General features: G+C 47.3%; 3 protein-coding genes across 4 annotated transcripts; 2 read left to right on the top strand and 1 right to left on the bottom strand.

Annotated features, from left to right (window-relative positions):
- Positions 1–1663: 1663 nt before the first annotated feature.
- LOC110504654 lies at positions 1664–11331 on the top strand. The gene is made up of 4 exons (XM_021583418.2): positions 1664–2124; positions 6540–6768; positions 7227–7493; positions 8394–11331. The coding sequence occupies exons 1-4, from the start codon at positions 1819–1821 to the stop codon at positions 10916–10918; spliced, it is 3327 nt and encodes a 1108-aa protein (XP_021439093.2). The 5' UTR covers positions 1664–1818; the 3' UTR covers positions 10919–11331.
- A 2265-nt stretch (positions 11332–13596) lies between these two features.
- On the bottom strand, positions 13597–15943 carry LOC110504676 (tetratricopeptide repeat protein 9C). 2 transcript variants are annotated; one of them, XM_021583449.2, is made up of 4 exons: positions 15785–15943; positions 14682–15034; positions 14366–14548; positions 13597–14143 (listed from the first exon to the last, which is right to left on the bottom strand). In XM_021583449.2, exons 2-4 carry the CDS (start codon positions 15028–15030, stop codon positions 14001–14003), a joined length of 675 nt encoding a protein of 224 aa, XP_021439124.2. In that variant the 5' UTR covers positions 15031–15034; positions 15785–15943; the 3' UTR covers positions 13597–14000. The 2 variants fall into 2 exon arrangements, with proteins under 2 accessions (XP_021439124.2, XP_036826149.1); XM_036970254.1 differs by having other exon boundaries at positions 14682–15059; positions 15785–15903.
- Positions 15944–16548: 605 nt separating this feature from the next.
- LOC110504674 (transmembrane protein 179) lies at positions 16549–19696 on the top strand. Its single transcript, XM_021583447.2, has 4 exons — positions 16549–17077; positions 17406–17543; positions 17745–17823; positions 18168–19696. The coding sequence occupies exons 1-4, from the start codon at positions 16755–16757 to the stop codon at positions 18390–18392; spliced, it is 765 nt and encodes a 254-aa protein (XP_021439122.1). The 5' UTR covers positions 16549–16754; the 3' UTR covers positions 18393–19696.
- Positions 19697–19998: the final 302 nt, after the last annotated feature.

The raw sequence follows: 19998 nt of genomic DNA on the forward strand, positions 1-19998 counted from the left end.
TAATATACTAGTGTTGATATATTGTGGTAATATACTAGTGGTACTATACTAGTGACAATATACTAGTTGTAATATACTAGCTGTAATATACTAGTGGTAATTTCTAGTGGTAACATACTTGTGGTAATTTATAGTGTACATGTAAACTGAAGTAATAGTGACCAGTAGCAAGATGAAATAGAAAGATACTAAAAGTAATGGCAATCAATAATCAATGAACAGCAGCGTAGCGGTAATCATAAATCTAATCAATAATCAATGAACAGCAGCGTAGCGGTAATCATAAATCTAATCAATAATCAATGAACAGCAGCGTAGCGGTAATCATAAATCTAATCAATAATCAATGAACAGCAGCGTAGCGGTAATCATAAATCTAATCAATAATCAATGAACAGCAGCGTAGCGGTAATCATAAATCTAATCAATAATCAATGAACAGCAGCGTAGCGGTAATCATAAATCTAATCAATAATCAATGAACAGCAGCGTAGCGGTAATCATAAATCTAATCAATAATCAATGAACAGCAGCGTAGCGGTAATCATAAATCTAATCAATAATCAATGAACAGCAGCGTAGCGGTAATCATAAATCTAATCAATAATCAATGAACAGCAGCGTAGCGGTAATCATAAATCTAATCAATAATCAATGAACAGCAGCGTAGCGGTAATCATAAATCTAATCAATAATCAATGAACAGCAGCGTAGCGGTAATCATAAATCTAATCAATAATCAATGAACAGCAGCGTAGCGGTAATCATAAATCTAATCAATAATCAATGAACAGCAGCGTAGCGGTAATCATAAATCTAATCAATAATCAATGAACAGCAGCATAGCGGTAATCATAAATCTAATCAATAATCAATGAACAGCAGCGTAGCGGTAATCATAAATCTAATCAATAATCAATGAACAGCAGCGTAGCGGTAATCATAAATCTAATCAATAATCATTTTAGCAGAAGCGTAGTGGTAATAATAAATTAAATCAATAATAATTTTAGCAGAAGCGCAGGGGGGGGGGGGGGGGCAGTAGTTGTTAGTCTTTTAACAATCTTCTGGCAAAAGCATGGAGAACAGGCCTTTCTCAGACACCGTCTGGCATGAAGGTCCTGGATGGCTGGGAGCTCACTTCCAGTGACGCTCTGGGCCGTCCGAACCACCCTCTGTAGGGCCTTACAGGTCACCTTACAGGTGCAGGTGCCATACCAGACGGTGATACAACAACCATGCTCTCGATGGTGCAGCTGTAAAAGTTCCTAAGGATCTGAGGGGCCATGCCAAATCGTATCAGCCTTCTGAGGGAGAAGAGGCACTACCATGCTTTCTTCATGACTGTGCTGGTGTGAGAGGGCCATGTTAAGTCCTCAGTGATGTGGACACTGAGGAACTTGAAACTCTTGACCCTCTCCACTGCAGCCCCTGTTTCTTGAAGTCCCCAATCAGCTCCTTGGTCTTGCTGACATTGGGGGAGAGGTTGTTCTCCCAGCACCACACTACCAGGTTTCTGACATCCTCCCTGTTGGTCGTTACAGTTGGGTGATCATAATATGAAACCAATATCGAGGATTAAGATGGAATATGATTTGATAATCTCCTTAGTGTTATACATGTGAATCTTTAGTCAGCATGCTTCAATGTAGCCTATAGTCTTATGGGTGAGATATAGTTAAGTAGGCTCGGCAATTTTGCCAACAAATCATTGGTTGAGCTGGGCGGGAGGATACAATGTTGCTATTGTTGATTGTCAGAACATATGTTGCACTGACTTGTGCTGGACCATAGCCCATTGTGATTGAGACCAAGCTCATGAGCTCACCAAGCTCTTCAAGCACCGCCGATTCAGCCGCCACAATGGCTGGCCGCCGCAGCTGTGTGAATTCGCTCTGGTCGGGCACCGAGCGGGTTCGGATTGGCGAACGGCTGAAAGCGACCCTGGCCGGAATCCTAGAGCTGGACCTGCTCCGGGGACAACATTTAGACATGATCGATGCGGAACTAGACCTCAAAGACACCAGCAGCACCGATACCACGGTGACTGTCATCACTGATAAACAGGAGGAAAACCTCGAGAGCGCAGCCTCGGATGGCTCTGCGACATCCCGCAGGCAACAGGTCAGTCAGTGTGTGTGTAGACCCAGATCTCTTGACAAGATTGGTTGTTATTAAATATGAATGCATGCTGATCTGCAAGTAAGGCATTCCCATCCCGTTCCATCAAACAGACTGCTGCGCTGCGCTTCTCCACTGGTTGAGCGATGGAGTCATAAGCACGGAGCGACATTGATTACACAAAGGTGTAAATAATTCTAATAGAATTGACAGCAATCCATCCGCCTCTACTGCTTCTAATTCCGTCTTGTATCAGTCAAGGTTAAGAAGACAACGGGTGTTATGGTTCTGTCCCCTTCTGGATCTCATATGATGAGTGTCAATGCCCACATCTATTTCACATTCCAGTTTTCCCCAAGGACATCTCATAGAAATGTATCTGTGTAAAGAATGTGCACTGTCGTACACACCCTATAGACACAATTCTACTCATAGGTCAGGTCATTCTGTAGATTTCTACAGTTCTATATTCTGCATAGAACAAACGTCTTCTTTGTAAGTAGGCTACTGTAGTATGGGAATAGGTTGATATTTTTGTGGGAGATAAGATTATTTGATTGGGAAAGCCCCATAGTAAAACAACTTGGTGCAAGTGTAAGTTGTAGACCTATTGAATAAAGTGTATCACTTGCATAGTTGGTACAATACTAAGAATAGAATACAGAAGGTCACATAGCCCTACACATAGCCTGAGTTTGAAGTCTGAAGTTGAACCTGATAGTCTGTGAACCCCCTGACCTCATGTAGGTTAGGCTACCATGCTGCTTTGTTGTTACAGTGTTTGGTGAACAGTCACTTAGCTCCAGTAATAGGGACAACTCAAGTCATTCCCTTTTTATTAATCAAATAGAGCATGGTCATCATATCCCGAGGGAATGAATCAGCACAGCATTCTACTTACTGCCTTTTCCTTCTCAGAAACCCTGCATCGATTTATTCTCTAGGTTCCCTGTGGCTTTCAGCAGCATCCATCCTAAGCTATGTTAAATGGTATTAGTCATCACCCACACCATAGAGACTAGCGCTGTAGCTGCCTTTCCATCCGCCAACGCAGACCTGATTTGCATATTAAACAACAAATGAAGAGACAAGTTACTTCTGCTGTTGTTATTTTCAACATGACACGTTATCACTTCTCCAATTCTGCCCACAGGGGAGAGGAGAGAGGGAAGAGGAGAGAGGGAAGAGGAAAGGGGAGAGGAGAGAGGGAAGAGGAGAGGGGAGAGGAGAGAGGGAAGAGGAGAGGGGAGAGGGTAGAGGAGAGGAGGAGGGAAGAGGAGAGAGGGAAGAGAAGAGAGGGGAGAGGAGAGAGGGAAGAGGAGAGTGGGAAGAGGAGAGGAGAGGGGAGAGGAGAGAGGGAAGAGGAGAGGAGAGAGGGAAGAGGAGAGGAGAGAGGGGAGAAGAGAGAGAGAAGAGGAGAGGGGGAGCAGAGAGGGAAGAGGAGAGGGAAGAGGAGAGGGAAGAGGAGAGAGGAAGAGGAGCGAGGAGAGGGAAGAGGAGAGAGGGAAAAGGATAGAGGGGAAATGTGACTGGATATACAGACTGCAGTTAGTCACTCTCTTTCTCCAATATGTCTCTCTCTCTCGCTCTCTCTGTGGCTATTTGAACTATCACAGTGGGGTAACAGTAGTACAGTACGGTTGCACCCCATCAACACTTGATTTGCTGCCAAAGCCCACACTGTGATCACCCTCACCAGCATTCTTCTATGTACATTTGCACCATTACATGTATTGCTGGCCCTATATCAACCCCCAGCCCACACAGAGAAACATGACATCAGAGGGCATTATCTTGGGTTGATACGTCTCCTCTGCTTCTTCAGTTACAGTCAACAGAATTCATTAATAATGCATAGTATGCAGGTGTATAACCAATATCTGCCTGCAAGTGCTGTTAATAATGTAGCCTATCTTTCCCAACGTCTCAAAAAAGATGCTTCCCATTTTGAAAACAACTTATAAAGGCTTTATAGAGTATTCATAAAGTGTTCGTGAGCCCTACATAGATGCTTCATGAAAGTACGTCACAAAAGTATGTTATACGTTCACATTATGTGGTCCGTCGTTCTTAATGGAGTATTTTCTGTCATTTGTCTTTGCATTGTGTGGACATATTGTACCTTTAGGGAAAATGACTGAGTCTCTGTCTCACATAGAAGGACATCATCATCATATTACAGTAGTGTTAGAACTGAGGGGCCCCCACCTGCCTCTCTCTCTCTTCCTCATCTCATACTAGAAGTTTACACTGTGGTAACTTCATGTCCATGGAAGAGTGGGGGTGTACGTGTGTTTGTACATGGCCCTGACGGTTCCCAGAGTGTGTGTATGCGTGCACACTTGCGCAACTGTGTGTATGAGCTCGCTTTCTATGTGTGTGTTTGTGTGCATGTGCACGCTAGTGTGCGAGCGAATCTTAGGGCATTTGCTATTTGTGTTTTAGAGTGTGGCAGGCAGGCAGGCAGGCTCTGGATGAGTTGAATGTTCTTCTGCTAGGTCTGTTGTGTGGGTGGAGAGTGAGCAGGAACCGGAGCATTTGCACATCGTTACAACATTGTATATAGACATAATATGACATTTGAAATGTCTCATTTCCTATAGAACTTTTGTGAGTGTAATGTTAACTGTTTATTTTTTACTGTTTATTTCACTTTTGTAATATTATCTATTACACTTGCTTTGACAATGTAAACATGTGTTTCCCATGACAATAAAGCCCTTTCAATTGAATTGAGAGCAGCTGTAGCTATGGTGAGCTTGGTAGCTTTAAGATATTATGGGGGTTGAGCGGGATATTCATCACACTTGTTCTCTCCCTGACTCACTCACTCTTTCACTCTCCTCTTTTTGCTCACCCTTAGCTCTCCCACTCTCAAGCACCCACTCACTTCCCCTTAGCTCCCCCACTCTCAAGCACCCACTCACTTCCCCTTAGCTCCCCCACTTTCAAGAACCCACTCACTTCCCCTTAGAGAATGACTTTTCTAACTAAAAGTAGCAGAAGAGAGAGAAGGAGACAGAGAGAGAGAGGAGACAGAGAGAGATAAGAGACAGAGAGAGAGAGAAGGAGACAGAGAGAGAGAGAAGGAGACAGAGAGAGAGAAGGAGACAGAGAGAGAGAGAAGGAGACAGAGAGAGGAGACAGAGAGAGAGAGAGAAAACGAAGCAAAGCTTGTAAGCTGAAGAAGAAGAGATAAGCAGGATCAGTTTTTTTCCTGCCCCCACCCCCCGTCATCCTCCCTTATCCCCCTCTCCTCCTGTCCCCACCCCCTGTCATCCTCCCTTATCTCCCTCTCCTCCTGACCCCACCCCGTCATCCTCCCTTATCCCCCTCTCCTCCTGACCCCACCCCCATCATCCTCCCTTATCCCCCTCTCCTCCTGACCCCACCCCCCTGTCATCCTCCCTTATCCCCCTCTCCTCCTGACCCCACCCCTCTGTCATCCTCCCTTATCCCCCTCTCCTCCTGACCCCACCCCCCTGTCATCCTCCCTTATCCCCCTCTCCTCCTGCCCCCACCCCCCTGTCATCCTCCCTTATCCCCCTCTCCTCCTGACCCCACCCCCCTGTCATCCTCCCTTATCCCCCTCTCCTCCTGACCCCACCCCCCCAGTCATCCTCCCTTATCCCCCTCTCCTCCTGCCCCCACCCCCCTGTCATCCTCCCTTATCCCCCTCTCCTCCTGACCCCACCCCCCTGTCATCCTCCCTTATCCCCCTCTCCTCCTGACCCCACCCCCCTGTCATCCTCCCTTATCCCCCTCTCCTCCTGCCCCCACCCCCCTGTCATCCTCCCTTATCCCCCTCTCCTCCTGCCCCCACCCCCCTGTCATCCTCCCTTATCCCCCTCTCCTCCTGCCCCCACTACTCTTTGTTAAGTCATCTGTCTTCCCCTATTATTCCTTAAAGTCCCCTTCTCTCCCCCTCTGAGGGAGAGTGCACCCTAAATGGCACCCTATTCCCTATGTAGTGCACTACTTTTGACCATTGCCCTATGGGCCCCATAGGGAATAGGGTACCATTTGGGACACATCCCTGTCTTCTCCTCTCAGTTAGGCAGTATGAGTCACCTGTTTTGTCTCCTGTTTATCTCCGTAGTAACGGTGGATTGATCAGGCCTGACTGTGAACAATGCCCCCTGTTGTCCCCTCCACCCCATAACCCTATCCAGCTAATATAGGGCATCACCGCAGGGGTCAAGGGTCATCACATTCATCTAAGTAAGAAGAAAGTCATGTATTGGCTTTTGAGGAGAAAGAACACATCATGTTCACGAGTGTTCTAGAACTTCCAGTAAGGCTGATGACATCAGTGTTTAGTAAATAAGAACATTATAGATCCATTCTACACCACTCTCTAATTGTCATCTCTTTAAAGGCAAGTTGTGACTTGAATACCCCTGTTTTCTGTCTTTCAGGTTCCCTCTTCTCCTTCAGAAACAGTGTTACCATGCCACACCAGCACGTTGGACAAGGACAGTGGGGGGAACTCTGGAGGAGATGGGCAGGTTCGTTCCAGAGTTGATGGGGATGGTGGGGATAACTCACGCTGCTCCACCCTCTCTTGGGATGCTCCATCTGACCTGCTCTTACCCCCAGAACTTGATGGTGCAGTCCAGCTGGACTATTACTCCAGGCCCAGCTCAGGTAATGGGCTGTGTGGTTGTGTGATCGTACCATGGGGGCGTAATTTGGGGGTGGTCTGTGACACCCATAGGGCTTTGGCCAGGGCTGGACTACCAATTCTGGGGCCCCGGGGTACCTACAGTACCTCCAGGGGGCTTGTGATGTGTTCATATGTTATTTGGAGGGGCCCTGACCTCGAGCCCTGCATGCCCATTCTGTAACCTGGGCCTGGCTTTGGCCAATAACACAGTTTTGTTTACTTTGTGAGACACCATGTTGAAAAGCCATATTAAATATTAACCCTCTCCTCTCCCTGTTCCTTTATTTACCCCTCTCTTGTTATCTTCTTAACACCACTTAATCACTCTTTGTGGTGACCACCTTCTCACTCTCTCTCTGGGCCTACACTCTCTCTCCCTTTCTTGCTCCCAATCTCTCTTCCTCCCTCTTTATTTCTCCCACCCTCCATCCTTCTGTAGGTTTTTATTCAGTCAGTGGCAGCTCCCTATCAGACTCCTGCTACTCTGTGTCCAGTGAGGCATCCCTGGCCCAGGGGGGTCCAGTAAAAGGTGGGCTAGTCCGGGCTGGACCAGGACCACCCTCAGGGGGAGCCTTCAGGCTGTGGGAGCAGCGGGCTCTCTCTGCAGACCACAGAGACACCCAGTGGCCGGAGGCCACGCACCAGCCAAGGACTCAGAGCATTGAGGAGACCACAGAGATCACTGATAGGAGACCAGTGTCTACGGGTCAGATAAATATAAATGCACTCACTCTTCAGTACAGTTCATCTGTATTTAACCAGTAGAGGCCATTCAGACATAATTATCACTATTTTACAGGGAGTCCTGTGACCATGGTCCTAGATAAATGTTACTGTTTTACAGGGAGTCCTGGGACCATGGTCCTAGATAAATGTTACTGTTTTACAGGGAGTCCTGGGACCATGGTCCTAGATAAATGTTACTGTTTTACAGGGAGTCCTGGGACCATGGTCCTAGATAAATGTTACTGTTTTACAGGGAGTCCTGGGACCATGGTCCTAGATAAATGTTACTGTTTTACAGGGAGTCCTGGGACCATGGTCCTAGATAAATGTTACTGTTTTACAGGGAGTCCTGTGACCATGGTCCTAGATAAATGTTACTGTTTTACAGGGAGTCCTGGGACCATGGTCCTAGATAAATGTTACTGTTTTACAGGGAGTCCTGTGACCATGGTCCTAGATAAATGTTACTGTTTTCCAGAGTCCTGGGACCATGGTCCTAGATAAATGTTACTGTTTTACAGGGAGTCCTGTGACCATGGTCCTAGATAAATGTTACTGTTTTACAGAGTCCTGGGACCATAGTCCTAGATAAATGTCACTGTTTTCCAGAGTCCTGTGAACATAGTCCTAGATAAATGTCACTGTTTTCCAGGGAGTCCTGGGACCATAGTCCTAGATAAATGTCACTGCTTTCCAGAGAGTCCTGGAAACATAGTCCTAGATAAATGTCACTGCTTTCCAGAGAGTCCTGGGACCATAGTCCTAGATAAATGTCACTGTTTTCCAGAGTCCTGGGACCATAGTCCTAGATAAATGCTTTTGCTTCTTCACAAGCTGACTGACATTCATCAACTTTCTGTCTCTCGTCCTTTGATCCCAGTTGACCTGGAAATGAACAGCCTTTTCTTCCTGTCTGACCTGTGCGCCAGCCTGGGCGACCCCCATGCCGGCTCCCTCCTCCCGCTCCCTGACCTCCGACCCCAACTCGACCCCAGGTTCTGTTCTGACCTGGTGTCCCGGAGAACCAAGGAGGTGTACCCGTACCCCAGCCCCCTCCATGCCGTGGCCCTCCAGAGCCCCCTCTTCACCTACAGTCAGGACCCCTCTCCCTCCCCTCGCCTCTCGCCCAGTCCGGACTCCTTTACCCAGGCTGAAGAATCTCAGTCCACTCCCCTCTTCCGGCCCCCCCAGCCTCCTCAGCCCTCCACCTTCACCCAGCTGGAGCAGTACATCACCAGGCTGGCTCACCAGTACCGAAGCCGGATTGCCCCCCCTGACACCACCCTTACCGCCATCCCCAGGCAAGGCTCCCACAGGGGCCCCAGAACCCCTGGCCACGGCTCCACTCAGTCGCTGTCGGCCTTTGAGAGCCGCAGTACCCCCTCCAACCTGACAGGGGGCAGTGTGACGCCCTGCAAGTCTTTTCTGGGTAACTCTGCACGGGTCAGCCTCAGCAGTATCAGTAAGAAGGCCAGTAGGAACTCCATAAACCTGGGCCACCTGCCCTCAGTGACAGGAGAAGATCTCAAAATCAACCTCCATCTCAACCTCAGTCTCAACCTCAGCCCCAATCTGAACAAAAACCTGGGTTTAGACTCAAACTCCAAGGAAGGTATTAGCACTAGTGGTGTATTAAGGAGTGACCATGCTACCCCCACTGCCTCCCCCTCTCCTTCCACCTCCTCCCTCTCCAGTGCCGCCACTCCCACCCCTGCCCTGAGGGTGAGGCCACGCATCTCAACCTGTTCCTCCAACCTCAATCACCGGAGCTCTCTGGAGGTCACCGGGTCAGGGGCTGGGTCAGGTCTAGGAATCTCCCGATCACTGGACTGGAGTAGATTGGATTCTTCACCAGGGAAAGTGACAATGAGTCAACCCAGCGTCAATGCCCCGGACGCCAGCCCGAGTATGCTCAGCGAGGACTCAGCGATGGTGGGGGAGATCTCCCGTCTCTCTGGCCTGCCCCGGGCTGTGGTGGTGGGGCTGATGGAGCAGGGTGTGGAGCTGGATGTTGACTGCTTCCAGAGCGACACCGAGAGAAAAGGTCAGGGGTCAGAGTTTAAAGGCCAAAGCTCCTCCCCTTCCTCTCGCCAGACAGCCCGGAATGACCACCAGTCTCATCATCATGATTATTCCAGTGTCCGCCACCTCCACGCCAGTAACGAGACTGACCTCGACCCCCAGAGGCCGATCCATCTGTCCCTCAGTGTCACCAACTCCTCCAGTTCCCATTCCAGTAGCCCCAATCACCCTTACCAGTCCACCTCAAACCATCCATCTACCCATCATCATGTCACCCACCACCACACACATACCTTCCACTGCCAACAAACCCCTTCCCCATCCGACCCCTCCTCCTCTACTGCCTCCTCCCCCTCGTCTCGTGACCACCCCAGGGTACGCTCCCCACCCCGCCCTCTCCAGCCCTCCCCCCTCGCCACTACTCCATTCTCTGTGTTCCGGCGGGATGACCCATTCCAGTGCTCCCTGCCTCGCGTCAGGGACAGCAGCTCACCACAAGGGGGCGGCATCCGGCCCAGAGGGGGGTCGCTTCGGCAGTGTGCAGGGGGTGGAGTGGGTAGATGGAGGGTAGATGGGGAGGGAGAAGGATGGAAGAGGGTGGATGGGGAGGGGCTCTACCAGGGGAAGCATGTGTCCAGAGAGTTGGTGAGGGCATCGACGGTAAGCAGCTTCCACAGGAAAGGGAGGTGCTACAGCAGCAACTGGGGAGAGGAAGGCAGTCACGACACGGCCCAGACGCCAAAGAAGGGGGCAGACAAACTCTGGAGGGACTTCGAAGGGCATTCATGGGGGAAAGAAGCTGAGGAGGAGAACAAGGAGAGGTGGAAGAGAGAGGGGATCAGGAGAAAGAAGGACAATTACCAAAAGGAAAAGCAGCAGGGCAACAAAGAGACAGAGAGGCGACAGAAAGAGAGCAGTGCCTCAAAACGCAAAGGGAAGGGTGGTGGTGGTGGCTGGGACAAGCGTAGCTCCAGCCTGAGGCTGTCCAGACAGGCTCTGTTCCGCAGTGAGTCCCAGGGGGAAGTGCTGGATCCTCGAGCCCTAAAAGAGGAGCATCTGAGGGGGGCACAGTGGACCTCCTCCCTGGACATCGGCAGAGGCATGGAGCTCAGTGTGGAGGGGGTTCGTCCGTTGGTGTTTGGAGGAAGAGCAGAAGAAGAAAAGCGCTTGTCCTCTACTGCCAGCCTCTTCCACCTCTCTAGCTCTCAGAGCCTAGAGGATAGCTGTCCCTCCCTCTCTCCTCCTCTCTCCTCCCCATCGTTCTCTCCATCCCCTCCAAGTAGGGCACCCCTCACACGCTCACGCTCGCTGAGGGACCTGAGTAAAAGGGTGTTTAGCTCAGTGAGGTCTCTCAGTTTGAAACACAAGACGTCAAGGAAGTGAGAAAATCACAGAAAGTGTTTTTGCCACTAAGTTACAGTCAATATTCAGGCAGTTGTTATTTTGGCTGATAAGGGGGTGCCAATGTTTTCCCTTTCTAAACTTGATTCTGTTGAACTTGACTCTCAGTAGTACTATGTGTGACTGTGTGTGTCTGTGTGAGTGGTCCCCTTTGCATGCAGCTCTGTGACATCTCTGTGGACGGTCACAGCTATCGGTAGTCTGAGCTTGTTCTCCTCTCGGAGTGTATATCAAATAGAAGTTTACACACTGTATGTTGCCTTTGAAGTACAATCATATTGGCTATAAAGACCAAAATCAGCAAACAAAATGTTGTATAAATGAATATTGTGCTCAGGATTTTGAAATGGATATCAGTAAAGTAATCATTAAGAATAAAATGTTATTTGAAACAAATGTGTATCTTGGATTATTATTAATAAAAGGCAACTAATACAACTTATTTGACTCTGAATACTTCCATCCACCTCGCTGCAGTAACGCCAGTGTACCGCTGCAGTAACGCCAGTGTACCGCTGCAGTAACGCCAGTGTACCGCAGCAGTAACGCCAGTGTACCGCAGCAGTAGTAACGCCAGTGTACCGCAGCAGTAGTAACGCCAGTGTACCGCAGCAGTAACGCCAGTGTACCGCTGCAGTAACGCCAGTGTACCGCTGCAGTAACGCCAGTGTACCGCAGCAGTAACGCCAGTGTACCGCAGCAGTAGTAACGCCAGTGTACCGCAGCAGTAGTAACGCCAGTGTACCGCAGCAGTAACGCCAGTGTACCGCTGCAGTAACGCCAGTGTACCGCTGCAGTAACGCCAGTGTACCGCTGCAGTAACGCCAGTGTACCGCTGCAGTAACGCCAGTGTACCGCTGCAGTAACGCCAGTGCACCGCAGCAGTAACGCCAGTGCACCGCAGCAGTAACGCCAGTGTACCGCTGCAGTAACGCCAGTGTACCGCTGCAGTAACGCCAGTGTACCGCTGCAGTAACGCCAGTGTACCGCTGCAGTAACGCCAGTGTACCGCTGCAGTAACGCCAGTGCACCGCAGCAGTAACGCCAGTGTACCGCTGCAGTAACGCCAGTGTACCGCTGCAGTAACGCCAGTGTACCGCTGCAGTAACGCCAGTGTACCGCTGCAGTAACGCCAGTGCACCGCTGCAGTAACGCCAGTGTACCGCTGCAGTAACGCCAGTGTACCGCAGCAGTAACGCCAGTGTACCGCTGCAGTAACGCCAGTGTACCGCTGCAGTAACGCCAGTGCACCACAGTAGTTACGCCAATGTACCACAGTAGTTACGCCAATGTACCACAGTAGTTACGCCAGTGCACCGCAGCAGTAACGCCAGTGCACCGCAGCAGTAACGCCAGTGCACCGCTGCAGTAACGCCAGTGTACCGCAGCAGTAACGCCAGTGCACCGCAGCAGTAGTAACGCCAGTGCACCGCAGCAGTAACGCCAGTGCACCGCAGCAGTAGTAACGCCAGTGCACCGCAGCAGTAGTAACGCCAGTGCACCGCAGCAGTAGTAACGCCAGTGCACCGCAGCAGTAACGCCAGTGCACCGCAGCAGTAGTAACGCCAGTGCACCGCAGCAGTAACGCCAGTGCACCGCAGCAGTAACGCCAGTGTACCGCTGCAGTAACGCCAGTGTACCGCTGCAGTAACGCCAGTGTACCGCTGCAGTAACGCCAGTGCACCGCAGCAGTAACGCCAGTGCACCGCTGCAGTAACGCCAGTGTACCGCAGCAGTAACGCCAGTGCACCGCAGCAGTAGTAACGCCAGTGCACCGCAGCAGTAGTAACGCCAGTATACCGCTGCAGTAACGCCAGTGCACCACAGTAGTTACGCCAATGTACCACAGTAGTTACGCCAATGTACCACAGTAGTTACGCCAATGTACCACAGTAGTAACGCCAGTGCACCGCAGCAGTAGTAACGCCAGTGCACCGCCGCAGTAGTAACGCCAGTGCGCCGCCGCAGTAGTAGCGCCAGTGTACCACAGTAGTTACGCCAATGTACCACAGTAGTTACGCCAGTGTACCACAGTAGTTACGCCAGTGTACCACAGTAGTTACGCCAGTGTACCACAGTAGTTACGCCAGTGTACCGCACCAGTAACGCCAGTGTACCGCACCAGTAACGCCAGTGCACCGCAGTAGTAACGCCAGTGCACCGCACCAGTAACGCCAGTGTACCGCAGCAGTAGTAACGCCAGTGTACCGCAGCAGTAGTAACGCCAGTGTACCGCAGCAGTAGTAACGCCAGTGTACCGCAGCAGTAGTAACGCCAGTGTACCGCAGCAGTAGTAACGCCAGAGTACCGCAGCAGTAGTAACGCCAGTGTACCGCAGCAGTAACGCCAGTGTACCGCAGCAGTAGTAACGCCAGTGTACCGCTGTCATTTCAAAAAATATTTATTAAGTTGAATCAAAACATTTTGTACACAAAAAGTGTACAGTGTACAGTGTACCGCAGCAGTAGTAACGCCAGTGTACCGCAGCAGTAGTAACGCCAGTGTACCGCAGCAGTAGTAACGCCAGTGTACCGCAGCAGTAGTAACGCCAGAGTACTGCAGCAGTAGTAACGCCAGTGTACCGCAGCAGTAGTAACGCCAGTGTACCGCAGCAGTAGTAACGCCAGTGTACCGCAGCAGTAGTAACGCCAGTGTACCGCTGTCATTTCAAAAAATATTTATTAAGTTGAATCAAAACATTTTGTACACAAAAAGTAACACAACTGATCATTAGACCAGAAACAACCACATTCAGAAGGCATAATAGGACTTTGAGTTTGAACAGTGCACAAAACAGTCTCTTTTAGTACCCTCACTTTGACCTTCAACCCTTTTGAGCCTCCAACGACATAGCTTCCTGTTGGTCATCAGGCAAATATCTACTCATTATGTGATCAATATATTATGTGATCAATATTAGCCAACCGGCCTTACTTAGGCCGATTCCCTCTAACATGCTGTAGCTCTTCTTAGGTGTCCAGTCTAGGTTTGTTTCCTCTTTCTTCTCCAGTGCTCTTCTCAATCCTCAGGGTCAAAACAACAGAACATCCCTCCTGATGGGAACTTATTTCTGGGTGACTCCTCCGCTGGCCCCCTCCCCTGCTCTCTGACTGGAGGAGAACATGCCTCGGTACAGAGCCTTCTCCTTCTGGTACTCTGTGCTCAGCCTATCCTCCGCTTGCTGCAGGTGCCTCCTCACATTAGTGTCTGTTAAAGAGACACAGTGACAAATAAAGTTATTCAAATTTCAGTCAACATTAGGGGAATGGGAATAGCATAGACACAAAAATAAAACAATATATTGTGATCTACTTCATTCTGTTGGGGAATAGAATAGTATGCCTATAACACGCCCTCACAACTCATCAATAAACGTTTTTGTTTTACTCAAAGGCTGTGGTAGGGAGAGCGGTCAAAAAGCTGAGCTACCATTGGGTTGTCCTTTGCTGGCCTGAGTGAGGTATTGCTTGGCACTCTGTGCGTTTCCCAGCTGCAGAGAGGCCACTCCTGCTCTGTACAGGGCCTTGATGTCACCCGGACGCCACTGCAACACCCGCAAGCTGTACTCCTGGACACGCGTGTAGTCTACACATTCTCTCTGCAACAGACAGGCTAAGAAAGGGGGTGAGACAGAAAAGGGAGAAAAGTCAGTCAAGAAAGAGGGGGGATTGTTCATTGTGTTCAGGATTATACATGACTTTAAAAGGGTTATTCACTGCATGCCACGTATCGAGGCCTGTAATACCTGCTAAATTGTTGTAGCAGTCCACCTGTGTGTTCCTAAGTAGTTCTTCCTGTCCTGCGGTGAGTACAGGAGCCTCAGGACCAAACCCCTTCACTGCCGCAGTGACATCAGAGTCTAAACTACGCAGAACGAGCAACGAACGGTGGTAACGTCCAATGGCAGAACGAAGGTTTTTCTCTTTGTAGAATTTGTTCCCCTCCATTTTTAGGTGGATAGCATCTTGGAGCTGGGAGTCTACTTTGGCACCTGAGGGGCCAGGACTGGTAGAAGAAGAGCCTGAACAGCTTGCCACTGCAGCCCCGGCCCCCAGCTCCATAATCTCACCACCTGGTGGCTCTGGACTCGCCATGGTACTTGATGGCCAGTGGAGATGGGAACATAAGTACACGAGAAGACATGATATTAGATGACTAGACACATTGTTGTGTTACTTGGGTGGTACACACCAACACTAAATCTTAAGACAAAACTTAGCCAATGTCACTAGCCGGCTACCACCCAGTTACTCAACCCTGCACCTTAGAGGCTGCTGCCCTATGTACATAGACATGGAACATTGTTCACTTTAATAATGTTTACATAATGTTTTACTCACTTCATATGTATATACTGTATTCTACTCACTGCCACTCCGAAATTGCTCGTCCTAATATTTATATATTTCTTAATTCTATCGTTTACTTTGAGATTTGTGTACTTTTGTGAACTGTTAGATACTAACGTTCCTGCGCTGTTGGAGCTAGGGCCACAAGTATTTCGGTACACCCGCAATATCATCTGCTAAATATGTGTATGTGACCAATAAAACGTGTCATTTCTTATGAGTAAAGAACTGGAGGTGCTATTGCCCTGAAATCTGAAACCTTCCCTTGATGTTAAACACAATATATTGGAAAAGAAAAACTAGCTAGTCATTTCAACTTATTCACTAAGACGTTATATGGAGTGTCCTACCTAGGTCCTGTACAAGCTAACAAGAAAAAACGTGTTTTTTTATGCTAGCTTGCGCGATAGACACGCATGTGAGTGAACAAGATGCAAAGTAACTTCCAATTGACATGGTCATATGTTGACCGTTATAAAAAATTGTAATAGCGACTCACCTTACAGTCTATTGATCTTTACACAAAAGACAAATAAAATACTTGAACTTGTCCACCTAGCTAGAGCACATCCAAACAATCACAACATTGGTGTTCAGACAAGCACTTCCTGCTTTTTCTTCTTCTGTGGTGAGAGTACCCAACCTAGTTGACTGCAACGGAACTGATTTTATAGTTTTTTAGCGCCACCTGCTGTAGTAACATGGACATGACTATGTGATGCATCCATCAATGAAAGAGCGTTCATCAATACTGTAAAGTAAAATGGTGTAATGTTTATGTCTTTGGTGAATTAATGAAGAGTCCTAGAAGTTTGTAGAAGTTTGTTTGGAACAAATAAAATAATTCATAAATTGTAGATGACCTAGGCTGCATGCAGTATGTCTTATTTATATGACATAATCCTATAAATGATTTATAGGACAGACTTTTGCAATGGTCCATTGTTAGGAAGGTTGATCGGATTAATGTTGTCCTACTGACCGACTTTAAATGACAAGAGGTGGGGGTCGGCTTTGTACCCCCCTTTCGAACCTGGCGTACATTCTGTCCCATGCATCTTACATAACTAAAAAAAAAAAAAACATATTTGTCGCTATTATGGATAATGATTGATTAAAAAGTATCATGATTAAAAAGTACCACGATTAAAAAGTACCACTCAGTTGATTGAGTCAAATAATACATTTGCAAAATGATAACGTTTTGACAGCATTCACTGCATCTCTAGGAAATGTGTCCAACGCTCCAGTATGTGTCGTATGCAAGTGCGTCACTGGCACATTTGTAAGGGGAAGGGAGTGTTGTAATGCTAGTTTGCGTGCAGTCTGTTCTTTAAATATCCTGTTTTCTTTCAGAAATATGACACATGGTAGTTTAATAATTCAAGATAATACCGAATAAACGGGACGGTACTGCCTGAAGATATCCTGTATTTAGTTCGTTTTGATCGATCTTTTGGATTTAGGATATGGAGCTTGATCGGCGACTGTTGGTGGCTCACTGCGCAGCCCACACCCTGTCAGTACTGGCCGGGTTGATGGTGGTTGTCCCGCTGGCGCTAAACGGCTCAGCTTTCAAAGGGCGTTGTGCGCTTTTCACCACTGGTTCTTGGAGAACGGACAATCGAACCGACATTTCTGTGGAACAGGGTGAGATTTCACACTTGGTGGTACAGCAATGGGGTCCACCGTCTGCATGCCAGTTCGCAACTTTTGTCGGTGTTTTCACGGTGCTGTATGGTGCTGCGCAGGGCTGGCGAAGCATCTTCTATCTCCACGGACGGCTTGACGAGTGAGTAGGCTTTCCATAGGCTTTGAAATAGTTAATCAATAGTACAATAGTACATAAAGTAGGCCTATATATATATACAGTTTTTTTTGTGTGTTAAATATATATATATATAAATATTTAAAAAACAACGATACAAATGGAAACATAAATGACATAACTAGCCTCATAATAATAATAATGACCATTATGAAATATCAAATAGTGCAATGCATTGTTAGTCATATGTGTCATCGGTAACTGCTATTACATAGTTATAACAGTTTACGTCAAATTACAATGTTTTCAGTAGTTCACAGTCACCAATGTTATTACTATGTTTATTTTCCAGCACCTTGTTCTCTGCCTTCCTGACCCTGATCCTGAGCCTGTGTGTGTTGTTCCTATCTGGAGGGGCTAGTGTCACCCTCTCCCTGGGGCTGGCCTCCTGGTGCAACACTGTCACAGACGACAACACCAGACCCTACAGGTAATGTTCATATACTGAGACATATATATCAACAGGTCGTACTTTAGGGTCTTCCAGGCCAGGTCATTTGGTCAGGAAAATCTCTGTGCATCGACCGGTGTGTTGCATACATTGCAGTGAGTGTGAGGGTCAAGCTGCAGGGGTTTGACTGTTGCCTTGTTAAATATTGACAGTTTCTTGTCTCTGTCTGTTTGCGTGCAGCTGTGCAGAATCCCAGTCCGTCCCCATGTACCTGGATGTAGAGACGTCCTCCTTCTACACTGAGCTCACTCTGGCAGAGGTATGTAGTCCCCCATAGCCCATATCTCATGCCAGTGGGCTTTCCCTGCTCAAAATAGAAATTGTCTGCTTTGCATTAACATGAGTGAGTCAGTGTACTTGTGATTTAGTTTCAGTTTTTTTCTCCCTCTGTGCTCTCTATTTCCCCTTACACCCTCTTCTTCTTCTTCTTCTTCTTGTTATTATTATTGTTGCTGTTATTATTATTGTTATTATGATCATTGTTGTTATTATTATTAGTGTTCTTCTTCTTCTTATTATTATCTTTCTCTTTTTGTTTCTCTATTCAATAATACTTATAATATATATTTTAACTGATAATAATCTTTCTCTCTCTCTCTCCAGGTTGCTCTGTGGAGTGTGACAGCATTGTGGCTGACCCACTCCATCCTGTCTTTCATGCGTCTCTACCACTCCCACAGCGAGCACATCAGCGGGCCCTGCCTGCCCAGGGAGAAGGAGCATCTCCTCGGTCACTCTTCCTCCTCCTCAGGCTCATCAGGATCAGACCGGGGCTCACCCTCACCCGCACAACCCCTATCAACAGCACCCAGCATCATCTTTGTCTAAACCCCTAATGCCAATGGAACTCCACGCAGCTACACATTATGAGGGGTGGAAATCTATATGAAACAAAGAAGCTAAGAATGTATTGATTCAAGAGACTGGACTACAGTTTGTAGTTTGATTGAACCCTTGTTTAAACCCATTTGAATTTTTATGAGTTCCATCCCTCATAACCCTTCATTACCAACACCCAGTGTTTTTATTGAACCCCAAGACCTTTGTTCTGCTAAATCTCATCACCACCACCATTCACCACTTACTGTAGTCTCTTATTTAACAGGGTTCAACCTCCAACCACAAATCGTCATCTACCAATTATTTTTCAGACCAAAGGGGATTCATTGAACGTACGGTAACCAAAAAAGGAATAAATGAAGTAATGTTATTGCATTTATTAATTAGATGTTTAACTAGTACCGTCTCATCTTAGAGTCTTAGACATATGGTTTAATATGTGATCACAATCAGTATGATATTAGTGACATTCATCAGTGCATAGCTCACTAACTTCATAACAAGGTAGCTGACTGACTGACCTGTGCCAAATTAGTTACATATAAATACTAAGTTATTATTTTACAGGGTTGTCTGTTTCAACAAAACATGACCTAAAAGTGTTTGTTCAATATGTATGTCTGTTATATCCAACAGTTCCAAAATTGGCAAATGTACCATTTGCATGTTGTGTGCAATAGATCCCAAGGCAAAAGTAATTCATTGTTTGAGTAAATGAACATTTGTACTGAGGCGCTTTCATTGAGAAGCAAGAAGCATATAGTATTTTTTGAAAGAGAGACACTATATTCAAATAGGATCACTGTGTGAGAAAGACACATTAATGTTTTATTGTGTCACAGAATCACTCTCTTCCTCTAGTGAAGGTTGTCGTATGATGCTATTTGTGTAGATGCAGCTCCTTTCAAGGCATTTGAAGCCTCCAGATTTTTCACAAATATATAGCTTTGATGATAGTAGTATCAGAACAAGTATATGTGTGAACTAGGCTGAGCCAAGAAGGTTTAGGGAGGTATAGGATAGAGACAGAATACACTCGGAAAAACACGTATTCCAAATTGTCTTGACCTTCAAACTCTGAACTCTGGCCTCAGTAGTCGCGGTGACACACATATAGCGGAAAAATAAACCGGAAGAGAGATAGACTGTCTATAATCTATTGCATTTTGGAGTATTACTGGCAATATTGATGATATTTTATACTGGTTATTTATGTTAATGTTTTTATTTAGCATCCTGTTTGTGTAAATCAAAAAATATCTTCCTATGAATAAAAAAAAGCGTTTTATTTTGGGGAGTTACTATGTTAATAACTTGTTGACATTGCGCTGGGCATGGAACTAGAAGTTGGCCTGCAGTGCTGATTTTAGATCAGTTTTGTTTGTTTCTAGATCATTCGTAGACAAACATTTGAATTGGTTGAGCAACGTCGGCTGATCCTAGATCTGTGCTTATTTGGTGAATAAAGGAAGCGTGATTGGTCAACCCAGTCCATCGGAATGAAACGTGTCTATGGGCGGACCCAATTTACACCAATAGCTGGTAGGGCTTGGATATCAAGGCGGGGTTATTTTCCCTATGGACCAATCAGAGA

This window comes from Oncorhynchus mykiss, chromosome 31 (genome assembly GCF_013265735.2).
Source record: "Oncorhynchus mykiss isolate Arlee chromosome 31, USDA_OmykA_1.1, whole genome shotgun sequence".
Lineage (NCBI taxonomy): Eukaryota > Metazoa > Chordata > Actinopteri > Salmoniformes > Salmonidae > Oncorhynchus > Oncorhynchus mykiss.

Excerpts from the sequence above, each read along its gene's own strand:
- LOC110504654 (XM_021583418.2), top strand. The coding sequence starts at position 1,819 with ATGAGCTCACCAAGCTCTTCAAGCACCGCCGATTCAGCCGCCACAATG. Across the intron at positions 6,769-7,226 it reads TTACTCCAGGCCCAGCTCAG|GTTTTTATTCAGTCAGTGGC; the intron begins GTAATGGGCTGT and ends ATCCTTCTGTAG. Across the intron at positions 7,494-8,393 it reads TAGGAGACCAGTGTCTACGG|TTGACCTGGAAATGAACAGC; the intron begins GTCAGATAAATA and ends CTTTGATCCCAG.
- LOC110504676 (XM_021583449.2), bottom strand. The coding sequence starts at position 15,030 with ATGGCGAGTCCAGAGCCACCAGGTGGTGAGATTATGGAGCTGGGGGCC. Across the intron at positions 14,549-14,681 it reads CTGCTACAACAATTTAGCAG|CCTGTCTGTTGCAGAGAGAA; the intron begins GTATTACAGGCC and ends CCCCTTTCTTAG. Across the intron at positions 14,144-14,365 it reads CAGCAAAGGACAACCCAATG|ACACTAATGTGAGGAGGCAC; the intron begins GTAGCTCAGCTT and ends TCTCTTTAACAG.
- LOC110504674 (XM_021583447.2), top strand. The coding sequence starts at position 16,755 with ATGGAGCTTGATCGGCGACTGTTGGTGGCTCACTGCGCAGCCCACACC. Across the intron at positions 17,078-17,405 it reads CTCCACGGACGGCTTGACGA|CACCTTGTTCTCTGCCTTCC; the intron begins GTGAGTAGGCTT and ends TTTATTTTCCAG. Across the intron at positions 17,824-18,167 it reads CTGAGCTCACTCTGGCAGAG|GTTGCTCTGTGGAGTGTGAC; the intron begins GTATGTAGTCCC and ends CTCTCTCTCCAG.